The 22280-nt window shown below is 43.8% G+C and overlaps 1 protein-coding gene across 1 annotated transcript in view; it reads right to left on the bottom strand.

Annotated features, from left to right (window-relative positions):
* Positions 1–22067, bottom strand: part of GNA14 (guanine nucleotide binding protein (G protein), alpha 14) — a 250715-nt gene extending 228648 nt beyond the window's left edge. The window contains exon 1 of the mRNA XM_006891988.1: positions 21912–22067. Within this exon, the coding sequence (XP_006892050.1) occupies positions 21912–22035 (124 nt within the window). The 5' untranslated portion in view covers positions 22036–22067. The remainder of the gene's footprint in view (positions 1–21911) is intronic.
* Positions 22068–22280: the final 213 nt, after the last annotated feature.

The following is a 22280-nucleotide window of genomic DNA, read 5'->3' as shown; positions in this document are numbered from 1 at the left end:
CAGCTGGTGAATTGAAACCATGTGCCCTTTGGGAATGGCAGTACAGCTTCTTATAACTAGGCCACCAGAGCTTGGAAGTGTTAAGTGATCACAAATTGCGAAGTGGCCTGTGTGTTCAGATGCACTGGCTTCACCAAGGTCACACCTAATGCTACAAATAGTGTCAAACCTCAACACAATGAGCTGATGTCAAATGAACCAAAGCCTCATTCTCCTTTCCTCTACCTGTCCTCATTTAGAGCAGACACAAATCCACTTCCCAGGGCAGGGAGAGAGAGTCCTCATTACCCTAAGTGAATGCAATCTGAACATGGTCAGGGAAAGCTGAAGCCATTTTCTCATGCATGCACTACCTACAGTCTGCAGTCCTCTGAGACAAAAACAGAGCCAGTGAGGAGACATCTCTGTCCAGTTTCTACATTTTAAAACAAAGGAGTGTTAAAACCCAACCATTTGCTCGAAAGTCTGCAAATGGGAGAACATGGTCCAGGTTATGGGTTGTTTTTAGGGTTAATGTGTAATTCAGTATATTTCTTTAACTGATCCTCTAACTAATTTAATATTTCCAATGAAAGGGAACAAACTCATATAAGCAATACTGGCAAAGAGTACAGAACAGCCTATGGACTGACAAAAAAATAAACACATATTTGGAGAAGGTGCAGCCAGAGTGTTCCTTAGAGGCATGGGTGATGAAGTTTCGTCTCACTTCGGGCATGTTGTTAGGAGGGGCTAACACTTGGAAAAGGACATCACGCTTAGAGAGGTGGAGGGTCAGCAACAGAGAAGAAGACTCGCAACCAGATGGATTGACACAGTGAACGCAGCAATGAGTTAAAGTATGTCAGAGATGAGGAGGATGGCACGAAACAGGACTCAAGTCTGTTGTTCACAGGGTCAGTATGAGTCGTACTTGACATCACATAAAAACAACAACAATCTACCAAATCAGTGTGCAGAAACAACTTCAAATATCTCATTAAATGAATCTGAGACCCAAGTTTTTCATTTTTTAAACTTAAATGCAGGAAAAGAACTAGAGATGATGGTCATTAGACAGCTTTAGAAAAGTTTAGCGAGCAAAGCAGCTTCTCAATCTGAATTGTTATTGTTGTTTTATATATTGTCAAGATGCCTGAGGTTCATATTGCTCTCATGTACAACAGCTCTGAAGTCTGACCTGTCCTGAGTCAATCTCATGACTCCGACACATCTATCCCCATTTCCCCGATTACTGTATCTATCTAAATTAGATGAGTGGAACTTGATCAGTTCAAATTAACTGACTAAATTTCTTTTTTAGAAATAATGATGAAAATTGGCATGAAGGAAGAAGTGATACTTTGGGTTGCAAGAAAATGCATAAGTTTGAAACATCACCCTAATTCCCATTCCGAGAAAGGATTATCTGCTGCTTTGCCTGATTGCATTTAAGTCCAGAAAAGCAAAAGAGTAAGAACAAATAAATCAAACAGAGTAATCATCCTCTGAGGTTAAACTTAAGAGTAAATATGCTAACTGTGACTCAGCATTGAGTCTTTGATACAGTTGTTAATTCAAGAAATTTGAAACATATTAAACAATCAATCTATTTGAGCTGCGATTAATTAGCAGAGCCTATAGTAAAATACATGATCATTTGATTTGATTACATTTGTAAACAGTATTTTATTTTATTATATGTAGAAACAATATTTGGATATTTAAGATAATATGATTTATTTTTGTCTATAACTCCAGATTTAATAGGCTTCCCAGAGTCACCTGAGTACTCAGCCCTTGCTTTGCAGTTTTGTCAGGGATCTCTGAGGATAGCCATGGAGCTGCAATGCCAACACAGAAGTAAGTATCTCCTAGCTACTCCATAGGAAAAAGATGGGCAATCTCCTTTTGTGCAATTTACAGCCTCCGAAAACCTACTGGAGTGTCAACTATGAGTTGGTTCCACCTTGATGACAAGGAGTTTAGCTAGTTAGAGAATGATCAGGTTTTCCAAATGCGTGGATATGTCTTAAAATGCTTAAGGTAAATAAAAAAAATGCACAGAATTAACTAGAAATTAAAACTAACAAAGAAATCAATGAAATGGATAGTTATTTTTCTACAATAATTGCTAGATTATCTATTCAATACAAAAATTAGGAATAAAAAGGCATCCAGATCGGCAAAGAGACGGTTAAATGGCCGCTATATGCAGATGATATGATAACGTACATAGAAAACCCCAAGGACTCAACCAAAAAACTGTTAGAGATAGTAGAACAATTTAGTAGAGTGGCAGGATATAAGATCAATATCCAAAAATCAGTGGGATTCCTCTACAGTAACAATGAGAACTCAGAGAAGGAAACCAAGAAAGCAATGTCATTTATAACAGCCAACCACAAACCAGACACTTGGGAACCTAACTAAGAACACAAAAGACCTTATACAAAGAAAACTTCAAAACCTTTTTGTGAGACAGAATAAAATAACAATATAAGTGGGAAAATGTGCCCTGTTCATGGATACGAATACTCAATATTGTGAAAATGACAGTCCTACCAAAGGCAATCTGCATGTCCAATGTAATCCCAATACAGATACCAAACTCATTTTCTTAAGGAGATTGAAAGGAAAATTGTCACGTTTATTTGGAGAGGAAAGAGACCCCAAATAAGCAAAGCACTTCTGAATAGCGAAAATGAAGTAGGGGGCACAACATTCCCTGATCTCAAAACCTATTACACAGTGGTAGTAACCAAAGCAGGTATTTATACAATGACAAGCACAGACCAATGAGACAGAACTGAGAATCCAGAAACAGACCCAACTATCTAAGTCAACTGATATTCAACAAGGAAATAAAATTCATCAAATGGGGAAATGACAACCTCTTCAACAAATAATGCTGGCAAGACTGAACTGCTAACTGCAGGAAGCTGAAACAGGATTCACATCTCACAAAAATACACAAAATGCTCACATCTTACATCATACACGAAAATCAATTCAAGGTGGATCAGAGACCTGAGAGTAAAGCCCACATCCATAAAGTTCATCAGAGAAAAACTGGGATCAAGCTTTGACGGCCTAGTCTATGGTATAAAGAGACTGCCAAACACAGCCAGAAATGCACAATCTGGAGAGGATAAAATTGATGAATGGGATCTTCTGAAAACTAAATTCCTGTGCTCATCAAAAACACTTTCCAACAAAGTGAAAGGAAAATCTACTGACGGGGAAAAAAACATTTGGTAATACCATTTCAGACAAGAGTCTCACAGCAAATCTTTACAGAATCCTATGGAACCTCCACAATAAAAAAACTGATAACATAATTACAAAATGGGCAAGATATGGAAAGAATTTTCACAAAGGAAGATATTCAGATGGCCAAAAGTTTTTACACGAAATGTTCAAAATCATTGGCAGTAAGAGAAATGCAAATCAAAACCACAATGTGATACCATCTCACTCCAGCAGCAGTGGCAAAGTTCAGCAGGGCAGCAAGTAATAAATATTAGAAATGATGTGGTGAGATAGGAACTCTTATACACTGTTGGTGGGATTGTAATGGTACAACCATTCTGGAAGGCAGTCTGACATTTCCTCAAAAAGCCAAACACAAAAATTCCATATGACCCAGCTATTCCACTGCTTGGAATATAGCCTGAGAAAATGAGTACTGGAGGCACAGAGATCTGTTCATCGCAGCATTATTCACCACCGCAAGAACATGAAAACAACCCAAATATCCAACCAAAATGAAATTGAGAAATTATAGTACATTCACATGATGGAATCCTATGCAGCATGCAGGAAAAAGAATTTTGAAAATCACTACCTAGCTTGGGAGGGACTGGAAAGCGTTATGCTGAGTGAACTAACTCAGACTCATAAGGACAAATATTGTATATAATAAATGCCATTTTTGTAAAAACAAAAAGATAACTAGTAAAACATGTATAAGGATCCAAAGGGGAGGTGGGGGGAACAGAGGGGTGAGGATAGGTTTAGGATTAGGTTTAGCGTTAGGTTTAGGATTACAGTGGTGTGCGAAAATCATAGGGTCACAGAATTTAATGGGTAGAGGGAGGGGTGGGTAAAGGAAATGAGAAAGAGCCAGAGTGAAAAACAATGTACACGAACTTTGTAAGTAAATCAGTATACAATAAAAAATTATTTTAAAGACTAATTATTAGATTTGTAGAAAATTAAAGGATTAGGAAAATCAAGTTTTCAGAGTGTTCTGCTTTAATGAATTTAGTAACAATTAAAACAAGCAATTACAACAGCTTCTTTGCTAATAAAGCACTTCCCTCCTGCAACAAACAAAACTACTGCCGTCAAGTTGACTCCAACACATTTCTGAGACTGTACATCTTTCTAGCAGGAGACTGCTCCCTTTTCTCCCACACAGTAGCCAGTGGATTCTTATCACCAACCTTCTGGTTAGCAACCTCAGGCTCCTTAACCCTCTATCAAATAATTGACAATTCAGCTGCAGAGAAAGCAGGTATGTGGTACAAAAAGCAAGGATGATGACGGGAGAAACTAGGGACAGAGACACCAGCGCCTTGGATAACCCTGCCCCCCACCAGCCACAACCCACCTCTTTCTTACCACACCACAGTCTGGTTTTCCGGCCTTCAAAGTCCATATAATTTAATACACCTGTCAGATACATTGTAGAGTACTAAATATCCCAGTACAAAGCAAAGAGTATAATATTTTATCAGCTATCACAACTCAGCTGCAATTTTTAAAAGGGTTCAATCACCCAGGGCTGATGGAGCAGCTCCGTGAAGGCAGGCACACGCCTGTTCCATCCTCCACACTGCAATGAGCATGGCCTTTTAAAAAGATATCAATTGCATTCTCTCTTTGGTCAGAACATTTCTTTGTCTTCCCATTGTCCTTGGATGCAAATCTATAGTCTGCATGTGGTAATGCCCATTATCTGTCCCGTGCTGGCCCTCTGGCATTTAGCTTCTGTGCTCCCTCTGATTCAGCCACAGGGATCTTCTTATAGGTCCCTTCAGTGGACCAGACATTCCCAGGCTTCTGCACATGCCAATCTATCTGCCTGCATCATTTGTCTTTACTACTCTTCTAGCTAACTGCTCAATAGTCATTTCCAGAAAATAAATGTTCTTTCCTCTTGGAAGCCTTTCTTGACAGCTCATTCCAAATTAAGTCCTCCTAGTACATTCTTCTACAGCACATACCCATTTCTTTTAAATAGTTTACTCTTCTCCTACTTTGAAACTTTATTTGTGATACCACATTTACCACCAAGAACCCTGGTAACATAGTGTGTGACGTTTCGGACTGCTGATCAATCGTCTGGGAGGTCTGGTGGCCTATCCTTGGGGAGCTGTGCTGCTAACCAAAGGTGGAACATGCAATGCAGTGGAGTACTATGAAGTGCTGTTAAACAAGGAACTCATAAAATATTATACAAAATGGGTGACTCTGGAGGACATTATGCTGAGTGAAGTATCTCAGTCACAAAAGGACAAATACTGCATAATGCCACTGTTATAAAACAGGACTGACATGGAGATTTGGGAGAAATTAAGAAAAGATGGGATAAATAATGACAATGCATTGGAATAAATGAAAGAAAGAACTGTTTAAAAGGAATTTATTATTAGGTATTATTTGCATAACAATAGTCCAGAATAAGAGGTGCATAGCAAAGTGAACTGTGGGTGAAGAGGGAGGAAATTGTGCAACAACGAGTAATTTTTTTTAAGATAAAAGTGAACTGGGGAGAGGCTAGGGAGGAAAATGTACAACATTGAATGAATGGAAATTCAAGTTTTCTGTAAACCTTCAATAAAATCACAATAAAAAAGTTAAAAATTACTCAGAAATAATTTGTTCTTCAAAACAATGTTCTAATTTTGTAAATAAACTAGTAGAACATTTTAAAAAAAAATCCCTAAGGGGAAACTCCCCAGAAAAACCCAAAAACAAAAGATCAATAGAAGTGCCAAATGGATACATAAACTAATGAGCTATAATAAATGGTTGTTGTTTTGGAAAAAAAGAAAAGAAAGACTGAACCACTGTGGAGGCTGGAATCTATTAGCAGTTCCAAGGGAGAAAGGCAGGCGTTCTTCTCTGTTTCGATTTATAACCTTGGGAACCTGTGGGCTCCTGAGCCATGAGTGTGATCGATTCTGGCCGTGAGTCAGTGAGTGGCCTAAATGCAAACGTCATCACACACTGACTTGGACGGTGGGAATTCCATTTGATGGGTTTCTTTTCATTTTTACTCTTTATTGACAGTTGGCCTATGCATCCCCTGAGTCGATGTCCCTCCCCAACACCTGTTCTCTTTGCCATTGGAGGATTTTATCCAGGTTTGTGGACATCCAGCTACAGCCTCCATTGTCCAGCCTCCCTATAGATAGGCGTGACCAGGTGGCTAAGCTGTAGCTCCAGGAATAGAAATAGTGAGTGATGTGGGCCTCTTAAAATCGTGATCTAACAGGGAAACCGCCAGCCTTTCTTTCTCAAAGATGCTATGGTAGAAGCTAGAAAACCCATCTTTTATATGAGATGGATGTAGGGTGCTGAGAATGGAAGAGCGATAACATAGAACAGACCTATCCTGCCTTCACGGAGCTGTTCCATCAGCCCTGGATGATTGAACCCTTTTAAAAATTGCAGCTGAATTGCGACCCTAGCTGATAAAATATTATACTCTTTGCTTTGTACTGGGATATTTAATACTCAGCAATGCATCTGACATGAAAACAGTAATTCTAGTTTTTAGAAATTTTTATCATTACATATTTTTTTTAAAAAAAAGTTATTTGCACTGGTTTACTTACAAAGTTCATATACGTTGTTTTTTACACCGGATCTTTCCCATTTCCTTTACCCACCCCGCCCTCCACCCACCAAATTGTGTGAACCTGTGATTAACATCCCCCTCTGCTCCTGTCTCTTCTTAAGTTTTACTTTCTTTTTACTTCAATCTAAATCTGTTTTTCCTCTTGTGAGCTTTTATAGACTGCTCCAAAACCCACAGCCCACTAGTATCCATAAGGAAGTCTTCATATCACTTCCAGGGTTGTTGGTCCTATTTAGGAGATGAGAAAATGAAGGTATATATCTGGATACAGCTCACTGGTGGAAGAATGAAGATTTTAAACAGAGGCAGCCTAGCTTCAGAAAACACACTCCTAACCACTGTACCATGCAACCTCTCCCCTAGCTCCTTGGCCCATGGCCACAGGTAGCTGATCCAGGTTCAGCAGTCAGATAGCCTGAGTTTCTGTTAATGTGAGACAAGGCTGCCGGACACGTCAGAGATGACCTGCAGTCCTGCAGTGGAGCAACAGTGACTGATGGAGTCCCCCAGCTGTGACCTTGGCAGCCTGGTCCCAAACCACCATGCTCGGTGTAAGGACTCTTGCATGCTGCCCCTTTGCCAAGCCTGCTCTCCAATTTTCATTAACTCTGGGAGTTTCTTGTGACTCCCAATACATTCTTCTTTGTAAATGGTCTGTAGCCAAGGACCCAGGCTGACACCGTGACTCATTAATTCACCCATTATGAAGAATGAGCCAAACCCGTCTAAATGAAAGCGTGGGTTCACACAGAGCCCCCTGTGAGAAGTCCTGGCTGCATGTCAGCTTTCACTGACCCTGAGGCATCTGCAGCCCTGGAGGTGGCTCACCAGGGACCCCTGGGCAGAACTGGCTGATCTGGGAAAACACATAGGTCCCTGCCAGACTGTCTTGTTGCCGTGCGTGTTGATGGCTGCACCCTGGAGAAGATGGGTAAATGCCAGTGGTCGAGGACCCCTGAACTCCCTTGGCTCTTGCCCTTTCCCAGACTCTAATGATTCCAATCTTCTTTTAACCAATTCCATCAGAGGCCAACAGAATGCCCTGCCCGTGTTTTCAGTGGCTGTCTCAGTGGCCTCTGTTGGCAGAGCTGAACCGCTGAAGAGGATTCAAGGCTGTGGTCCTAGGCAAGGGAATCACCAGGACCATTTCTCAGGCGCCTGTGGGTTTGAGGCTCCACGTTTTCAGTGCACAGTCAGTCCAGCGCCACCCAGAGGCTCCACACGCTCCCACTGAAGTCCTGTTTTTGCTTGAATTTCAGCCTCTGTGTTTAAGGGTCCGAGTGGTACAGGCAGCTGATCTGCTCATTGTTAAACAAAAGCTTAGTGGTTTGGACCTGACCAGAGGTATCTTGGAGTCAGCTTCCAATGCTTGTAGGTCTACTTAAAAAAGAAGTCAACCACGGACTCTCTATGGGGCCCTGCTCTTCACTAACAGACAGGTCGTTGCTGTGAGTCAGAACCCAATTAAGGGTGATGGCTTAGTGGTAACGAATTGCAGCTCAAATCCACCAGGTTCTCCATGGGAGAAAAATGGCCAGTCATCTCTCATGAGATTTACTGCCTCTGAAAAGAGACCTACTGGTTGGTTACAATGCAATGGGTACAGAACAACGACTTTTACTTGGATCCACAACCAATACATAAGGTAGCAACAGTCAAGAAATCAAAAGACTTGTTGTGTTCAGAAAAGCTGTTGTCAAGAACCTCTCTAAAGTGCTCAAGAGTAAGACTGTCAGTGCCTGAGCCAAGTCATGCTGTTTCCACTGCCTCTTATGTATCTGAAAGTCGGACAGTGAATAAGAAAGACAGAAGAACCGATGCCTTTGAATTGTGATATTGGTGAAGAGTATGAGATATCTGCCAAAGATACCAGAGAAATCTGTCTTGGGCAAAGTACAATGATGGTGCTCTTTGGAGCCCTTGATGGTGAAACTTTATCTCATGCACTTTGGGCATGTTGTCAGAAAGAACTGGTCCTTGGGAAAAGTCACCATGCTGCAAAGGAGAGCGTTAAAGACAAAGAAGCCCTTCAGTCCCTCAGCCCAAGGCATTTACATAGTGACTGCCGCAGTGGGGTTGGGCATGACAGTGAACGTGAGGATGGCACAGGGCAGGGCAAGGTCCAGATCCACTGTTAGAGTATAGTGGCAGCTGACCTGCGGGCACCTAACAAGTCAGTGGCTGATGTTTAGTAATATATCTTTGCTGCACCAGTTTACTGAAAAACTTTTTCTCTCTCTTTGGATTCACTACCTCCCTCCCTCCACCCCCAAAATGGGGAGGGATTCTTACAAGAAAACTTTCCTCTGTGGTTCAGATATCAGGGGAGAAGAGAAAGCAAAAGGTGATACAGACTTAAAAGTATTTTTAAGAACTGTTAGGATCGTCATTGTTGTTGTGTGCTGTCAAGTCAGAACTGACCCATAGCTAACTCTCCAGCAAGTTTTCAGAGGCAGTAAATCACATGGGAAGAGACTGCCCATCTCTTTCCCACGGAGCAGCTGGTGGATTTGAATTGTGTGCCTTTGGATTTGCAGTGCAGTTTCTTCACACTAGACCACAAGAGCGCCCTCCTTTAAGATTAAGGTGTATTTTTACATAGGTGTTTGGTTTTTTTTAAACTCCACTGGCAGATTTTTAAAAATTTATGTCTGCTCACATCTTAAGACTTTTGAAAATCTCAAAAATGTCAACCTTGAAGTACATGCATTACAAATTTCACCCTTCAGATATTTTAGTCACGCTGATGACTTGAATTCAATGGATTTGATATCTTTGTTTCAAGTTGCATTAAGTGTCTTAAAAGAAAGGGTACAATTTTCTCCTAAAAAGAATAAGGATCTCTCAGAGAAATGGCTGATTCTAGGGCAGGTTCAAGATCTACTTGGAATATCTTGTCAGGGCAGAAAGGAAAGAAGGGCTCAGAAAAATGAGGTGACTGGTCACTATGACACAGCAGCCGGCTGGAAAGGATTGCTCAGATGTCTGGGAAAGGTTCCTCCCCACTGCACACCCTCATATAAGGTGAGGCCCAAAATGGGTAAGTGCAGTAACAAAGGCAACTCGCTGGAAGAACAAAGAGAAACTCAGGAGCCCATAGGATGAGCACATGAAGGAGCAACCATTGACGTGCCCCCTGGAGAAGGAGTCTAACCGGGGAAGGCTGGGGGCCAGCAGCAGGCCCCGAGAGCACTGTGGAGCAGGAAAAAGTTCCTTGTCTCGCCATCCTGTCATAGATGGAAAAAGCTCCTTGTCTCGCCATCCTGTCATAGATCAGACCAGGCAAGAATCATCAATGGTTAGTAAATGGAGAGGGAAGGTTGGATGAGGAACAGGTTGCTTGCATGTCTCCTCAGTTTTTGTTGTTGTTAAGTGCTGTCCGGTCAAGTACAACTGACAGAGACTCTATGAACAGCCCTGTCCTATCCTGTGCCATCCTCACCACCCCGACACACTGGAGCCCATTGCTGCAGACACTGTAGCAATCCATCTTGCGGAGAGTCTTCCTCTCTTTCACTGACCCTCCACCTTTCTAAGCAGGATATCCTTTTCCAAGGAATAGCGTCTCCTAACTGTGGCTGACTCTGAGAAGAATGGGAATCCCAGAACATTTAATTGTGCTAATGAGAAACCTATACTTGGACCAAGAGGCAGTAGTCAGAACAGAGCAGGGTAACACTGCATGGTTCAAAATTGGGAAGGGTGTACGCCAGGGATGCATCCTGTCTCCATACCTTTTCAACATGTATGCAGAGCAGATTATCCGAGAGGCTGGGCTCTATTAGGAGAATTGTGGCATCAGGATTGGTGGAAGATCTATTAACAATCTGCGTTATGCAGATGACACAACCCTGCTTGCTGAAACTGAGGAGGAACTCATGCACTTGCTGCAAAGGGTCAAGGACTGCAGCCTTCAGTATGGACTGAGGCTCAATGTCAAGAAGACAAAGATTCTCACCACTGGACCAATTGGCAGCGTCAGGATGGATGGTGAAGAGATTGAGATTGTTCACAGCTTCAGTTTGCTCGGCTCCACAGTCAACACTCTTGGCACCAGCAGTCAGGAAATCAAAAAGTGTATCGCGATGGGAAAGTCTGCTATTAGGGACCTCTCTAAAGTACTCAGGAGCAACGGTGTCTCTCTGGAGACTAAGGTGCGCCTGATACAGGCCATGGTCTTTGCAATTGCTTGTTATGCATCAGAGAGTTAGACAATGACTAGGGAGGACAGAAGGAGAGTGGATGCTTTTGAGCTGTGGTGCTGGAGAAGAGTACTGAATGTACCATGGACTGCCAGGAAAACAAACAGATTTATCTTGGAGAGGATTAAACCAAGCTACTCCTTGGAGGCAAGGATTCTGGGGCTTCGTCTGACATACTTTGGACATGTTGCCAGGAGGGACGGGTCCTTGGAGAGGGACATCATGCTTGGGAGGGTGGAGGGACAGCGCAGGAGGGGAAGACCCTCTATGAGATGGATTGATTCGGTGACTGGGGTAATCGGGATGGGTGTGTCAGAGGCAGTGCGGTTGGCGCAGGATAGAGCAGGGTTTAGGGCTGTTGTGCATAGGGTCGCTATGAGTCGAAAACGACTTGACGGCACATAACAACAACAACAACAACAACAACATGCCCAAATTATGTGAAATGAAATATCTTTGCCAAACTTGCCTCTAAAAAGCACTCTGGTTGCACCTTCTCCAAAACATATCTGTTTGTTCTTTTGGCAGTCATTGGCATGTGCTCTTCAACACCACAGCTCACAGGCATCAGTTCCTCTTCTGTCATCCTTATTTAATCCCAGATGCATAGCAGGTCATTGGAAGGACTATGGCTTCAATCTGGTGCACCTTAGTTTATATAAACTGACATTGCTCTTCAGGACTTGGATAATGTTCCTGAAGCAGACTTTCCCAGTGTTATACATTTCCAGGTCTCCTGACAGCTGATGCCAAGGTTGTTGACTGTGGATCCAAGTAAGGAGAAGTCATTGACAATTTCAATTTTTCTCCATCTATCATGAGGTTGTCTATTGGCCCACTGGTGACAATTCTTATTTTCTTGACATTAAGATGTACTCCATATTGAAGGCTTCAGTCCTTGATCCCTGCAGCAAGTATCTCAAGTATCAGCAAGCATCTTTCAGCAAGCAAGATTGTGTCATACACATAACTCAGGTGGCTGATGAATCTCCCTCCAGTTCTGATGCCACACTCTTCCTCTTAAAAATCCATCTTCCCTAATGATCTGCTCAGCACACAGACTGAATAGGTATGGAGAAAGGATACAGTCCTCACATTACACATTTCCTGATTTCAAATTGCTCAGAATTTTCTTGCTCTGTTTGGACAATAGTTTCTTGGTCTAGATTTCTCATTCTTCTCAGTGTTAGACCTAGATTGTTATGTTTATCTCTCCACAAAGAACTTATCCATTGCAAGGGAAAAATATTACAGTGTAGAAAACAGGTAATATCTTGACCTGTTGGTCAAATGTAATATAACCAGTGAAGGACAGATGAACAGGTGGTCAAATGTAATATAACCAGTGAAGGACAGTGTCATGGTGTAACTGACTTCAGTGTTTCTGCCAAGAATACGCAGGTAGAATCTCTAGTAAATGACCAGATGTAACAACATGGAAAACTTCTACCAAAAAGGGGGAGGGTATACAAAGTAATTTTTGTATACTCCGAAAATTCAACATAAAGGCAAAAAAGGCAAAGAAACCCAGGAGCCTGCTCCAGATTAGAGGAAACTATAAAGGAAACAACAACAACATAAAGGTGTGAGAAATTAATTCTATCCTGGATCCTACACTAGGGTAGAGGAAATGGCCACTGGGAAATTGCTGGGTCAATCTGTAAACTAGGGTAATAGATTGGACAGAAATATTGTGCCAAGATCAAATTTACTAACATGTATTTGCCAGCATCAGGGAGTTCAGATGGCCTACTGGTAAGAAGCTGTACTGTAATCCGAAAGGCACAAAGTTCGAATCCATCAGCTGCTCCACAAAAGGATCAGTAATCTCCTCCTGTGTGATTTACTGCCTCGGAAAACCCGCGGGAGGGTCAGACAGAAAGAGACAAAAGTTTATCAGTGGCTACTGGGGTCAGTGGAGAGAGCAGTGTGTGACAGGACTTCATTTCTGTGTAGAGTGATGGAAAACTTGTAAAAAGGGACTTGATTATAGTAGCACAATATGATGGCTATAACTAGTCTTGAGACTAGTGACTGAATTGCACACATTAAAAATGGTTAAAATGGCTATCTTTTTTGTTATATACATTGTTGTTGTTGTTGTTGTCGTTGTTGTTGTTAAGTGCCATCGAGTCACAGGCGACTCATAGCAACCCTATGAAGGAGAGTCCTCAATGCTTGGGTGGCTTTCTTCCTCTCTCCAGGTTCATAGGGTTTCCAGAAGCAAACTATTATGGAAGTGGATGCCACTCCTGTTTCCAAGCTCACGATAAATTTTTAAGAAGATTACAGTTTTTTTAAGATTACAATTTTTAACTTTGACCTGGTCTAGTGAGTAGGGAGTTGTGCTGCCAACATAAAGATGAGCAGTTCAAATCCACCAGCTGCTGCACTGGAGAAAGACAAGCAATCTCCTGCCATGCAGTTAATAGCCCTGCAATCCCACTGGGGGGTCGGTTATGAGTAAGTTCTCACTCAATGGTAGTAAGTTTGAGTATTTTTACCTGAAGCCTATGAGTATACTTGAGAAGCTGTCCAGACTGAAGAATTGCATCATGTTTCCAACTCAAACTGCAAACTATTATCTTCCCCGCTAAGCCCTATTATCATGAGTATGGTTCTGTAACTTGTTAACGTCCCTAAGAAATCCCTTAAGAGTGAAGACGGTTCCCTGAGTTCGGTGTGGCCAATGCAACAGATTACCAGACCCTGTCGTAGAGTACCCAGCACCCTGTGAGGAACGGCAGCTGTTAGAATTGACAGAAAGATGTAGGTGTGTGTATGGGGGAGGGATGGGTGCAGATTTAAGGTTTTTCTTGGCAGCATTATGATGAATGGTGAAGAGATTGAGATTGTTAACAGCGTTAGTTTGCTTGGCTCCACAATCAACATTCTTGGTACAGCAGCCAGGAAATTAAAAGATTCATTGCATTGGGAAAGTGTGCTGTCAGAGACCACTCCAAAGTACTGGAAAGCAGCGATGTCAATCTGGAGACTAGGGTGTGCCTGATTCAAGTAACTTGCTATGCATCAGAAAGCCATAGAGTGACTAGGGACGATAGAAGGAGAATTGATGCCTTTGATCTGTGGTGCTGGAGAAGAGTACTGAATATAGATACCACGGATTGCTAGGAGAACAAACAGGTTCATCTTAGAGAGAATGAGACCAGGCTGCTCCTTGGAGGCAAGGATTCTGAAACTTCTTCTGACATACTTAGGTCATGTTGCAATGAGGGACCAGTCCCTGGAGAGGGACATCATATTTGGGACAGTGGAAGGACAGTGCAGGAAGGGAAGACTCTCAATGAGATGGATTGATTCAGTGACTGGGACAATGGGGGTAGATGTATCAGAGACAATAAGATTGACACAGGATAGAGCAGGGTTTAGGGCTGTTTTATGTAGGGTCACTATGAGTCTCAGGCAACTTGATGGCACATAACAATAACAACAACAACAACAACAACAACAAGATGTGGGGAGCATGGTGGACATGTCTGACCTCAGGATGTTTCCCCTTATAGAGTCAAGGAAGTCCAACTGGTTGCCATCATGCTACCCACACTGTTCTTATAGCTTTTAAGAAATTATTCCTAATTTTAAGAAACACATACTGGAGTATTTAGGAATAGTGATGATGATACAGAACTTAACTCCAAGTATTTTAGAAAAACTGAAGGAAGCCCACAGATGGAAAAGAAAATGGAGTGAAATGTAAATCACAGGTGTCCTGGGAAAAGAGCACACACGTGGGGTTTTCCACTCTCGTTCTTGTCGAGTCTGGTCATGGTTGTTACCTTCAAATAGCTTCTGACTCACAGTAGCCTCACATGCAGAGCAGAACTACGCCACAGGCTCTGAAAGGCTGCGACCTTCCAGAAGGATCTCTGACAGTACAAAGGTTAAAGCACGAGGCCTCTAACCTTAGTGGTTTGGACCGGCCAGGCCATGGCAGAAACATGTGACAAACTGCTACCAGACAGACTGACAGCCCTGGATACCCCATGGGGCAGCTCTCCCCTGTCCTGCAGGTCATTATGTGCCAGAATCAATTTAACAGCAGACGGACAGGCCTGTCTTTCCAAGGACCTTTGGATAGGTTAGAACCACCAACCTTTCAACTAACCATCTATGCCATCCAGGGTCTCCTAAAAAGTGGTCTGTATTTGTAAAATTGTTTCCAACTAAAAAGGTTTTTCCCCCCACACTACTACTTGTAGGACAGCAGATTGGCTTAAACGGGACACAAGGAACTTGGCATGGGCATGGTGGAGGAATGGGATTGTTCTCTAAAATGACTGCTGTCGGGCAACACAGTGGCTGTCATTTGTGCACTGAGATGTTCACTGAAAATCCTTTCTCACCGCCATCAGGACAGAGCTGACTTGGTGCTCTGCCCTGCACAGGAGGACACTGGCCACCTTTGCCCCTCAGAGCCACTGGTGGATTCAGCAGCCAGAGAGGTGCAGCCGTGGGGTGAGTGGTGCAGCTCCCTACGGCCCACGTCACCAGAGCTCACTACACCTAAAATAGGGGACATCTGTTGTGTGTAAATTATACCTTAATAAAGTTATTTGAAAAGGTACAAGTGGGTAAAAGTCCATCATTTCAAAGATTTCCTATTTGTTTAAAGGTGCATTTGTCACTGAGAAGTCCCGGAGGCCTCTAAGCATGTGTGGAGTGAATGGAGGCCTGGTAGTTAGTCAAGCTCATTTGCTGAGGGTCCAGCCAGGATGGACATGAAGCCACAGAGAGGATCCCCATTCCTTTTGTGAAATAGGAATGTTTTTCAATGCCTGGCAGTTAGTGCCAGTTCATGATGGTGGCCGTGTGTGTGTGTGTGTGTGTGTGTGTGTGTGTGTGTGCATGTGTGGAACTGCTCCACAGGACTCCAGCTGTGAATTCAAACCACTACTACAACCTCTTGTCCAGTAGTTGAGAGCCTAACCATTTGTGCATCCGGAGACTGTTTTCTAATATAAACTAGGGCATAAGCAAATAAAATTTTCCTATTTAAAGCCTGTTTTAGTGCTTACTTCAGCAGCACATATACTAAAATTAAAACCTGTTTTATAGCAAACCCAATATTCCATAAATACCAATATAAAGCACTAAAAGTCAATAAAATCTTTAATTTCAGGAGTGTTTTGTATTTACTCAGATCCTGGAAGTTTACAGGCCTCCAAAGTATCCCCGTGCAGCTGGGGTGAAGTCTGAAGCCGGTCAGAGCTCCTCCTCTCCCCCTTTCCAAGGCCTTGCTCAGCCACCCCTCCTTCATCAGGTCCTTCTAGAGTAACTCCCACGCACTATGCCATGTCCACCCCAAGAAGCATTTATGAGCACTTCCTTTGTAAATTACCACCTAAAAAACCTCCTCTAACTGGGTCCCAAAAAGCCCCCCAGCACTGAGACCCTGCCTGGACTTTGGAAAAGGCGGGAAATGAACTAAACTAAGAAGAAGGGATTATAATAAACAAATTAACCATTTCATGTCTTTTATTCCTTACAAAGCAGGAAAATTCTGTCACTTTCTCCTTACAAGCCCGCACCATCTACTTTAATATATCCAGTCCAGAACACAATTGTGAACTCTAAAACATAATCACATACAAGTGGATAGTTTGAATCCACCAATGCTCATGGAAGGAAGATTGGCAGTCTCCCCTCCATTGGTTTTCTTTTTTTTTATTATTATTAAATTTTATTAATTTTAATGAACCTCCATTGGTTTTATGGCAGCTGAAAATTCACTGGAGGGTCGCCTATGAGTATGGGTCGGCTCCAACTCAACAGTAATGAGACATTTAGCCCAGTGGCAAGAAGCTGTGCTGCAATCCCGAAGACACGTGGTTCGAATCCACCAGCTGCTCCATGAGAGAAGGATGGACAATCTCTTCCCCAGTGATTATCTGCCTCTGAAAACCTCCTGGAGGGTCAGTTATGGGTAAGTTCTGACTCAACAGTACACAACAACAACAACAACATATGTATATATAGCAATACAGTGGTCCTTAGAGGAAAGGATGGTGAAACTTGGTGATAGGATGGTGATACTCTGGACATGTCGCCAGGAGGCATCATTCCTTGAAGAAAGACGCAATGCTTGATAAAGCAAAGAAGGTGAGAGAAAGAGAGGAAAATAGTCAACAAGAAGGGTTGACACAGTGATTGTAACAATGGGCATGTTGAAGATGGTGAGGGTGGCACAGCACTGGGCAGGGTTCAGATCTAGTTCATAGGGTCACTATGAGTCATAGCCAAGTTGATGGTACCTAACAACAATAACATGCTTAAAATCAAGTTCTGAAGGCATAGGCCATAGGGAGTTGTACTGCTAACCCGAAGACCTGCTTTGAGTCAGTTCTAAGTCTGTGGCAATAAGAGTGAATGGGAGGGAACTCTGGTGGCCTGATAGGAAGAGGGTGAGCTGGCGATACAGAGGTGAGTGGTTCTAAGTGGCTCCAGCAGCTCCACAGGAAAAAGATGTACAATCTCTTTCCAAATGTTTTGTTGTTGCTGTATACCACAGAGTTGGTACTGACCAATAGCTGACCCTCCAGCAGGTTTTCAGAGGCAGTTAATCACACAGGAGGAGACTGCCCAACCTTCTCCAAGTGTTTTACAGTCTCTTAAAACTTACTGGATGGTTCAGTCAGTTCCAGCCTGATGACACGTAACAGCAACAACATACCTATAATAAATACCACAAAATATTGTGGGACCTAGATTTTTCAAACTGTAAGTAGGAAGAATTACATTAAAGTCTTTTATAGCTCAGAAAACAGTAAAAGAAATGCAAAGCAATATTTTGCTGTTAAAGTACAACCAGGCAATTTCAAACCGCCATACAACCAGAGTCCCTGAGAAGTGCAAGCAGGAAGTGCTCGTAAGTGTTGAGTAAAAGCTTGTAGGTTCGAATCTGCATATAGGAACCTTGGAAGAAAGGTCTGGAGACCTAAAAAGGCAGCCTGCGAGAGCCCTACGAAGCAGTGCTCTCTGACTTGGAGTTGCCATGAGCGAGAAGCCACTAGGTAACAATGGCTTTGGTATGGGGTGTTGACCACACAGCCTACAATTGAGCTGGAAAATGAAAATGAAAATGACACCTCACTGGTAGTCATAACTGTCAAAACCAGCTCCTATTTACTGAGTTCCTACCACTAAATGAAGTCCAGAGATTGGTTCACGGCCAGGAGGCCCAGGCCTTGAACCCAGGCAGACTGTCCACAGATGTTTAGTCCTTAAAGTCAAATACTAAATTCTCCAATCAGCATTCTACCCCAGACTTTCAAAGAGACATCTGCCTCAAGAGCAAAGCTGCAGAAGTGCTGGAGACATTCATCCTGATTAAAACCAACACTCCACTAAGCTTCTCTTACCACAAAAACCAGTCAAAGACCACAATTTCAGATTTAATTGCTATTGTCCAGATCCTTGCTTCCTACAAGAAACCATTCAGTGTTCATATAGAACTCTCAGTTCTTGTCCTTTCATCCAAGGAACCAATAAAGAATTTCAAGCTACTAAGTTAAGCTGTCTCCTTCATCCTGCCATCTCCTGGGTTGAGAAGCCTTGGGCTGACTTCTTGCAATATTGGCCCTAACCAGTCAACAGCTCTTAAATGCCATCGACCCAGGCAAACGTTTACCCAGTGGGGAAGGAGCATAGGCAGCACTGGTGGATGAACTATGGAAATATCCTCTTACGATTTTGTTGCAAAAGTGTGCTTTATTATGATAAAGTTGGTGGCACTTCAGGTCATTACATGCACTGTATCAAATAATAAAATAAAACGAAATTAATATCCCAGATAGGTCCACACCCATGTTTACTGCAGCACTACTTCTAAGAGCAGAGAACTGGAAACAACTCAAGTGTCCATAAGCGGAGGAATGGCTAAAAGAAACCGTGCAACATTCACACAATGGATTATTACTACGCATCACTGAAAACTGATCAAGAATGAACAAAGTCACAACATGGATGAACTGACAACAAATGATGCCTAGTGACACATGTCAGTCACAAAAGAACAGTTACGGGGCAAGACCACTAATATTAAAAACAGTAAATAACAATTTATATGCAGAAAGAATCCATCTCAGAGGGTTAGCAGAGATGAGCATTGAGGGAAAGAGAAAAAAAAAACCCAAACCCATAAGTAATAAACTTTTTCTGCAAAGTACAGAAACAATATGACAAATATTATATACTTTTGGTTTTGTTTTGTTTTTAAAAAAAGAGTATAGTTCCCTAATATTTTAGTCTCTGTTGTTCAGCTATAAATTGAGGGGGTGCAGAGGAACCGAAAGAGACAAAAAAGCCCATTGCTGCAGGTTCCAATCCCTGGGACCCCATGTGTTACAGACTATGGGATCAGACCTGCTCTCTGGGGGCTTCGTGGCAGTAATAGTCACAGAATACCACCACATCCTTCTTTGTGTCATCAAGACAACATCCAAGACCTGTCTACTGCATTCCTAACTCTCATTTTTACAAAGTGGGGTTTTTCACCTGGGCATCTAATCGACTTTAGAAGCTCAGGTGAATTGTCCACCTGCTGCTCCTGAGCCATGGCCTCCTCCTCTCCTTGAGCGGAAGAAATGGAAGCCTGCCCCTGTCCCTCAGAGTAAAAGAAACCAGAAATCCAGACCTCAGGCTCCAGATAGCCCCTGGTGTTTGGAAACTGTGTTTCTAGTTGGAAATTGTCACAGAGAAGAGGAGCCAGTCAGAGCAGGACAGGAACACAGTGAAGGTCTTGGGGGACATAGACATGTTTCATTCAGCTGCTAATGTAACCACCGGCGCTTTGCACGCACCCAGCAGCACCACAGAAACAAGATCTAGAGAAGCCAGGCAAGAACCCACTATGGAGCATTCTTCTCTGTACTACGTGAGGCTGCCTTGATTCGGGACAAAGAGAAAGCCAGAAATCTGGTTTTGTTTGTTTGTGGTCAGTGGCTCCAGGGGACAAAAAAAAAGGTTGGAGTGACAACCTGTGAAAGGTGAAGGAATCACTCAAACTTCTCACCCAAGACCTCTCTCTTTTAGGTGAGTCCCTGAGTGACACCAAGAATGGTTACATGCTCCACCAGCAATTGAAGAGATGGCAGCTCAAACTCACCCTGAGTTGCCTGGGAAGGGTGCAGATGAGGGCTTGCATACTACTTCAAAGAGCTAACCAAGCTAGCAGGCTATCAAAGAATCTCCTAGATGTTCCTTCATATTAAGGGAAGGCCAGGGAAAATGTAAAATTCTCAGACCCCAAAGAGCTCTGCACCAGGAATGGAAAAGCAGGGCCAGGTATCTGACAGACTTCTCTGATCCCACCAGGGAGCTTCCATGGGCACTCCTGTGGTCTCCAGCTCATATTTCCAAGAGCTGAAAGAAATTAACTGCCCCTTTGGGAGCTCACATCCGAGGCACAAGCCCTGGAGGCAGGTGTGTGGCCACTCAAGGAGGAAATTGGATTAAAATTTAGAAGGGAACAAACACTGTGGGAGGGAGGTCCCCTAGGATCTGCCAACTCCTATCCCTTGAGAGAGGAAGAATGAAAGTCTAGCCCCGGCCCTATAAATACAGGGGTTTTATGCCCTGCCCTCTAAATACAGGGGATCTCCTAGCCCATATCTGAAGGCAGTATTGACTAAAGGTTTTTTCTCTTTTATACTAATTAGATGATGCAAGATAGGGCAGGGTTCTGATTTGTTACTAGGAGGGTTTCAATGATGTAGTCAACTCCATGGCACCCAGCCACAACAGATGAACTTTTCTAAAAGTTTTAGCCGAGGATGTGTGTTTACATGAAAGACAAATAGCCCAGCAGTGTGAGAGATTTGTGTTGGACAAGAAGGTGGAGGGTGGGGTGGGAAGTGGCAACGCTTCAGCCTGTGGATGAAGATTTTGACAGTGGACGATTTTGGTCTCCAGTTCTGAAGAAGGAAAGATAAACTTTTGAAAAATCAGTGAGCTGTGAAGGCCTCTAGAAAGTAGAGGAGGTGGGATCCTCGCACTGTGGCATAAACGGAACGTTAACGTGTTTTCTGTTCTTGGATGCAGGCAGCTACCTAGAGCTTTGCAGAGACCAGAAAAGCTTCCTTAAGAGCTAACAGGGGCTGGAGCTAGGAAGGGTGCACACAGAAGCAGGACAGTGGACGTGGCTCTCTCATAGGCTTGGAATTGCGGGACCTCGCCAAAGGAGACCACCAGACAGTGTCTGAGGAGTCACCGAGGCCATAGGAGAGTGATTAGCATCTGGGACTTCACCCCACCCCCAGCCTAGTATCTGCTCTGTCTTTTCTCAATCAGACAAGCCCACCCATTGTCCCGGCCTCTATTTTTAACTCTGTAAAGTGGGGGCACTTCCAACTGCATCATGGAGCCTAGTGATACCGCGGTTTAGTGCTCAGCCGCTAACCGAGAAAGATCAGCGGATGAACTCCACCCAGTGGCTCCATGGGAGACAGACGTGATGACCTGCTCCCTTACAGATGGCAGCGGGACAGCTCTGTGGGGCAGTTCCACTGTCACATGGCGTCATTATGCTGGTTCGCAACAACAAAACCTAGGATCTCAAGAAAGCCATGTCCTTAAGTAGCGAGCAAAGGTCGGCACAGACATCCCAGAGAGTTAGGATCAGCGCTGGACCCGAGCCCATCATGTGGGTCAGGCAGCTTCCCTGCAGCACCCCCAAATCTAAGTTGGTTTCTGCACAAGTTAGGACTTGTGGGATTAAGTGTTAACCTCCCAGGCCTATTTTAAAAGGGGAGCCTTCGAAAGTCGCCCCACCGAAGATGAGAGGAGAGACGCCCGGAGTTGTGGGGGCTCCCGGGAGCGGGGCGCGGGAGAGGACCACTCACCAAGCAGCAGCAGCTTGAGCTCGCGGCGCGCGTCCTTCTTGTCGCGGCGCAGCTGCCGCTCGATCTCGGCGCTGATGCGCTGCGACTCCTTCTCCTCGGCCGACAGGCAGCAGCAACCCGCCATGGTGTGCTCCGCCGACGGGGCCTGCGGCCCGATCCCGGCCCCCCGCGCCGGCGACAGCGGCGGGAACCCGCGTGGAGGCGAAGGCTTCCGAGAAGAGGCCTGGGCCCCGGGGGTCAGCCCCTCCGCGAGAGTCGGCTGGGGGGCGGGGTACGCGAGGAGCACCCCGACCCCGGGCTGCCCCTACGCGGACCGGGGAGGAAACAGGCGAGTGAGCCGAGACTGGAGTGCCGCCTGCGCCGCTGGCC

The sequence above is a fragment of the Elephantulus edwardii genome, unplaced genomic scaffold (genome assembly GCF_000299155.1).
Source record: "Elephantulus edwardii isolate Elephantulus edwardi_28Jun2011 unplaced genomic scaffold, EleEdw1.0 scaffold00108, whole genome shotgun sequence".
Classification (NCBI taxonomy): Eukaryota; Metazoa; Chordata; class Mammalia; order Macroscelidea; family Macroscelididae; genus Elephantulus; species Elephantulus edwardii.
Note: the sequence above shows the minus strand (reverse complement) of the source record. Positions and strands in the feature narration are given on the sequence as shown.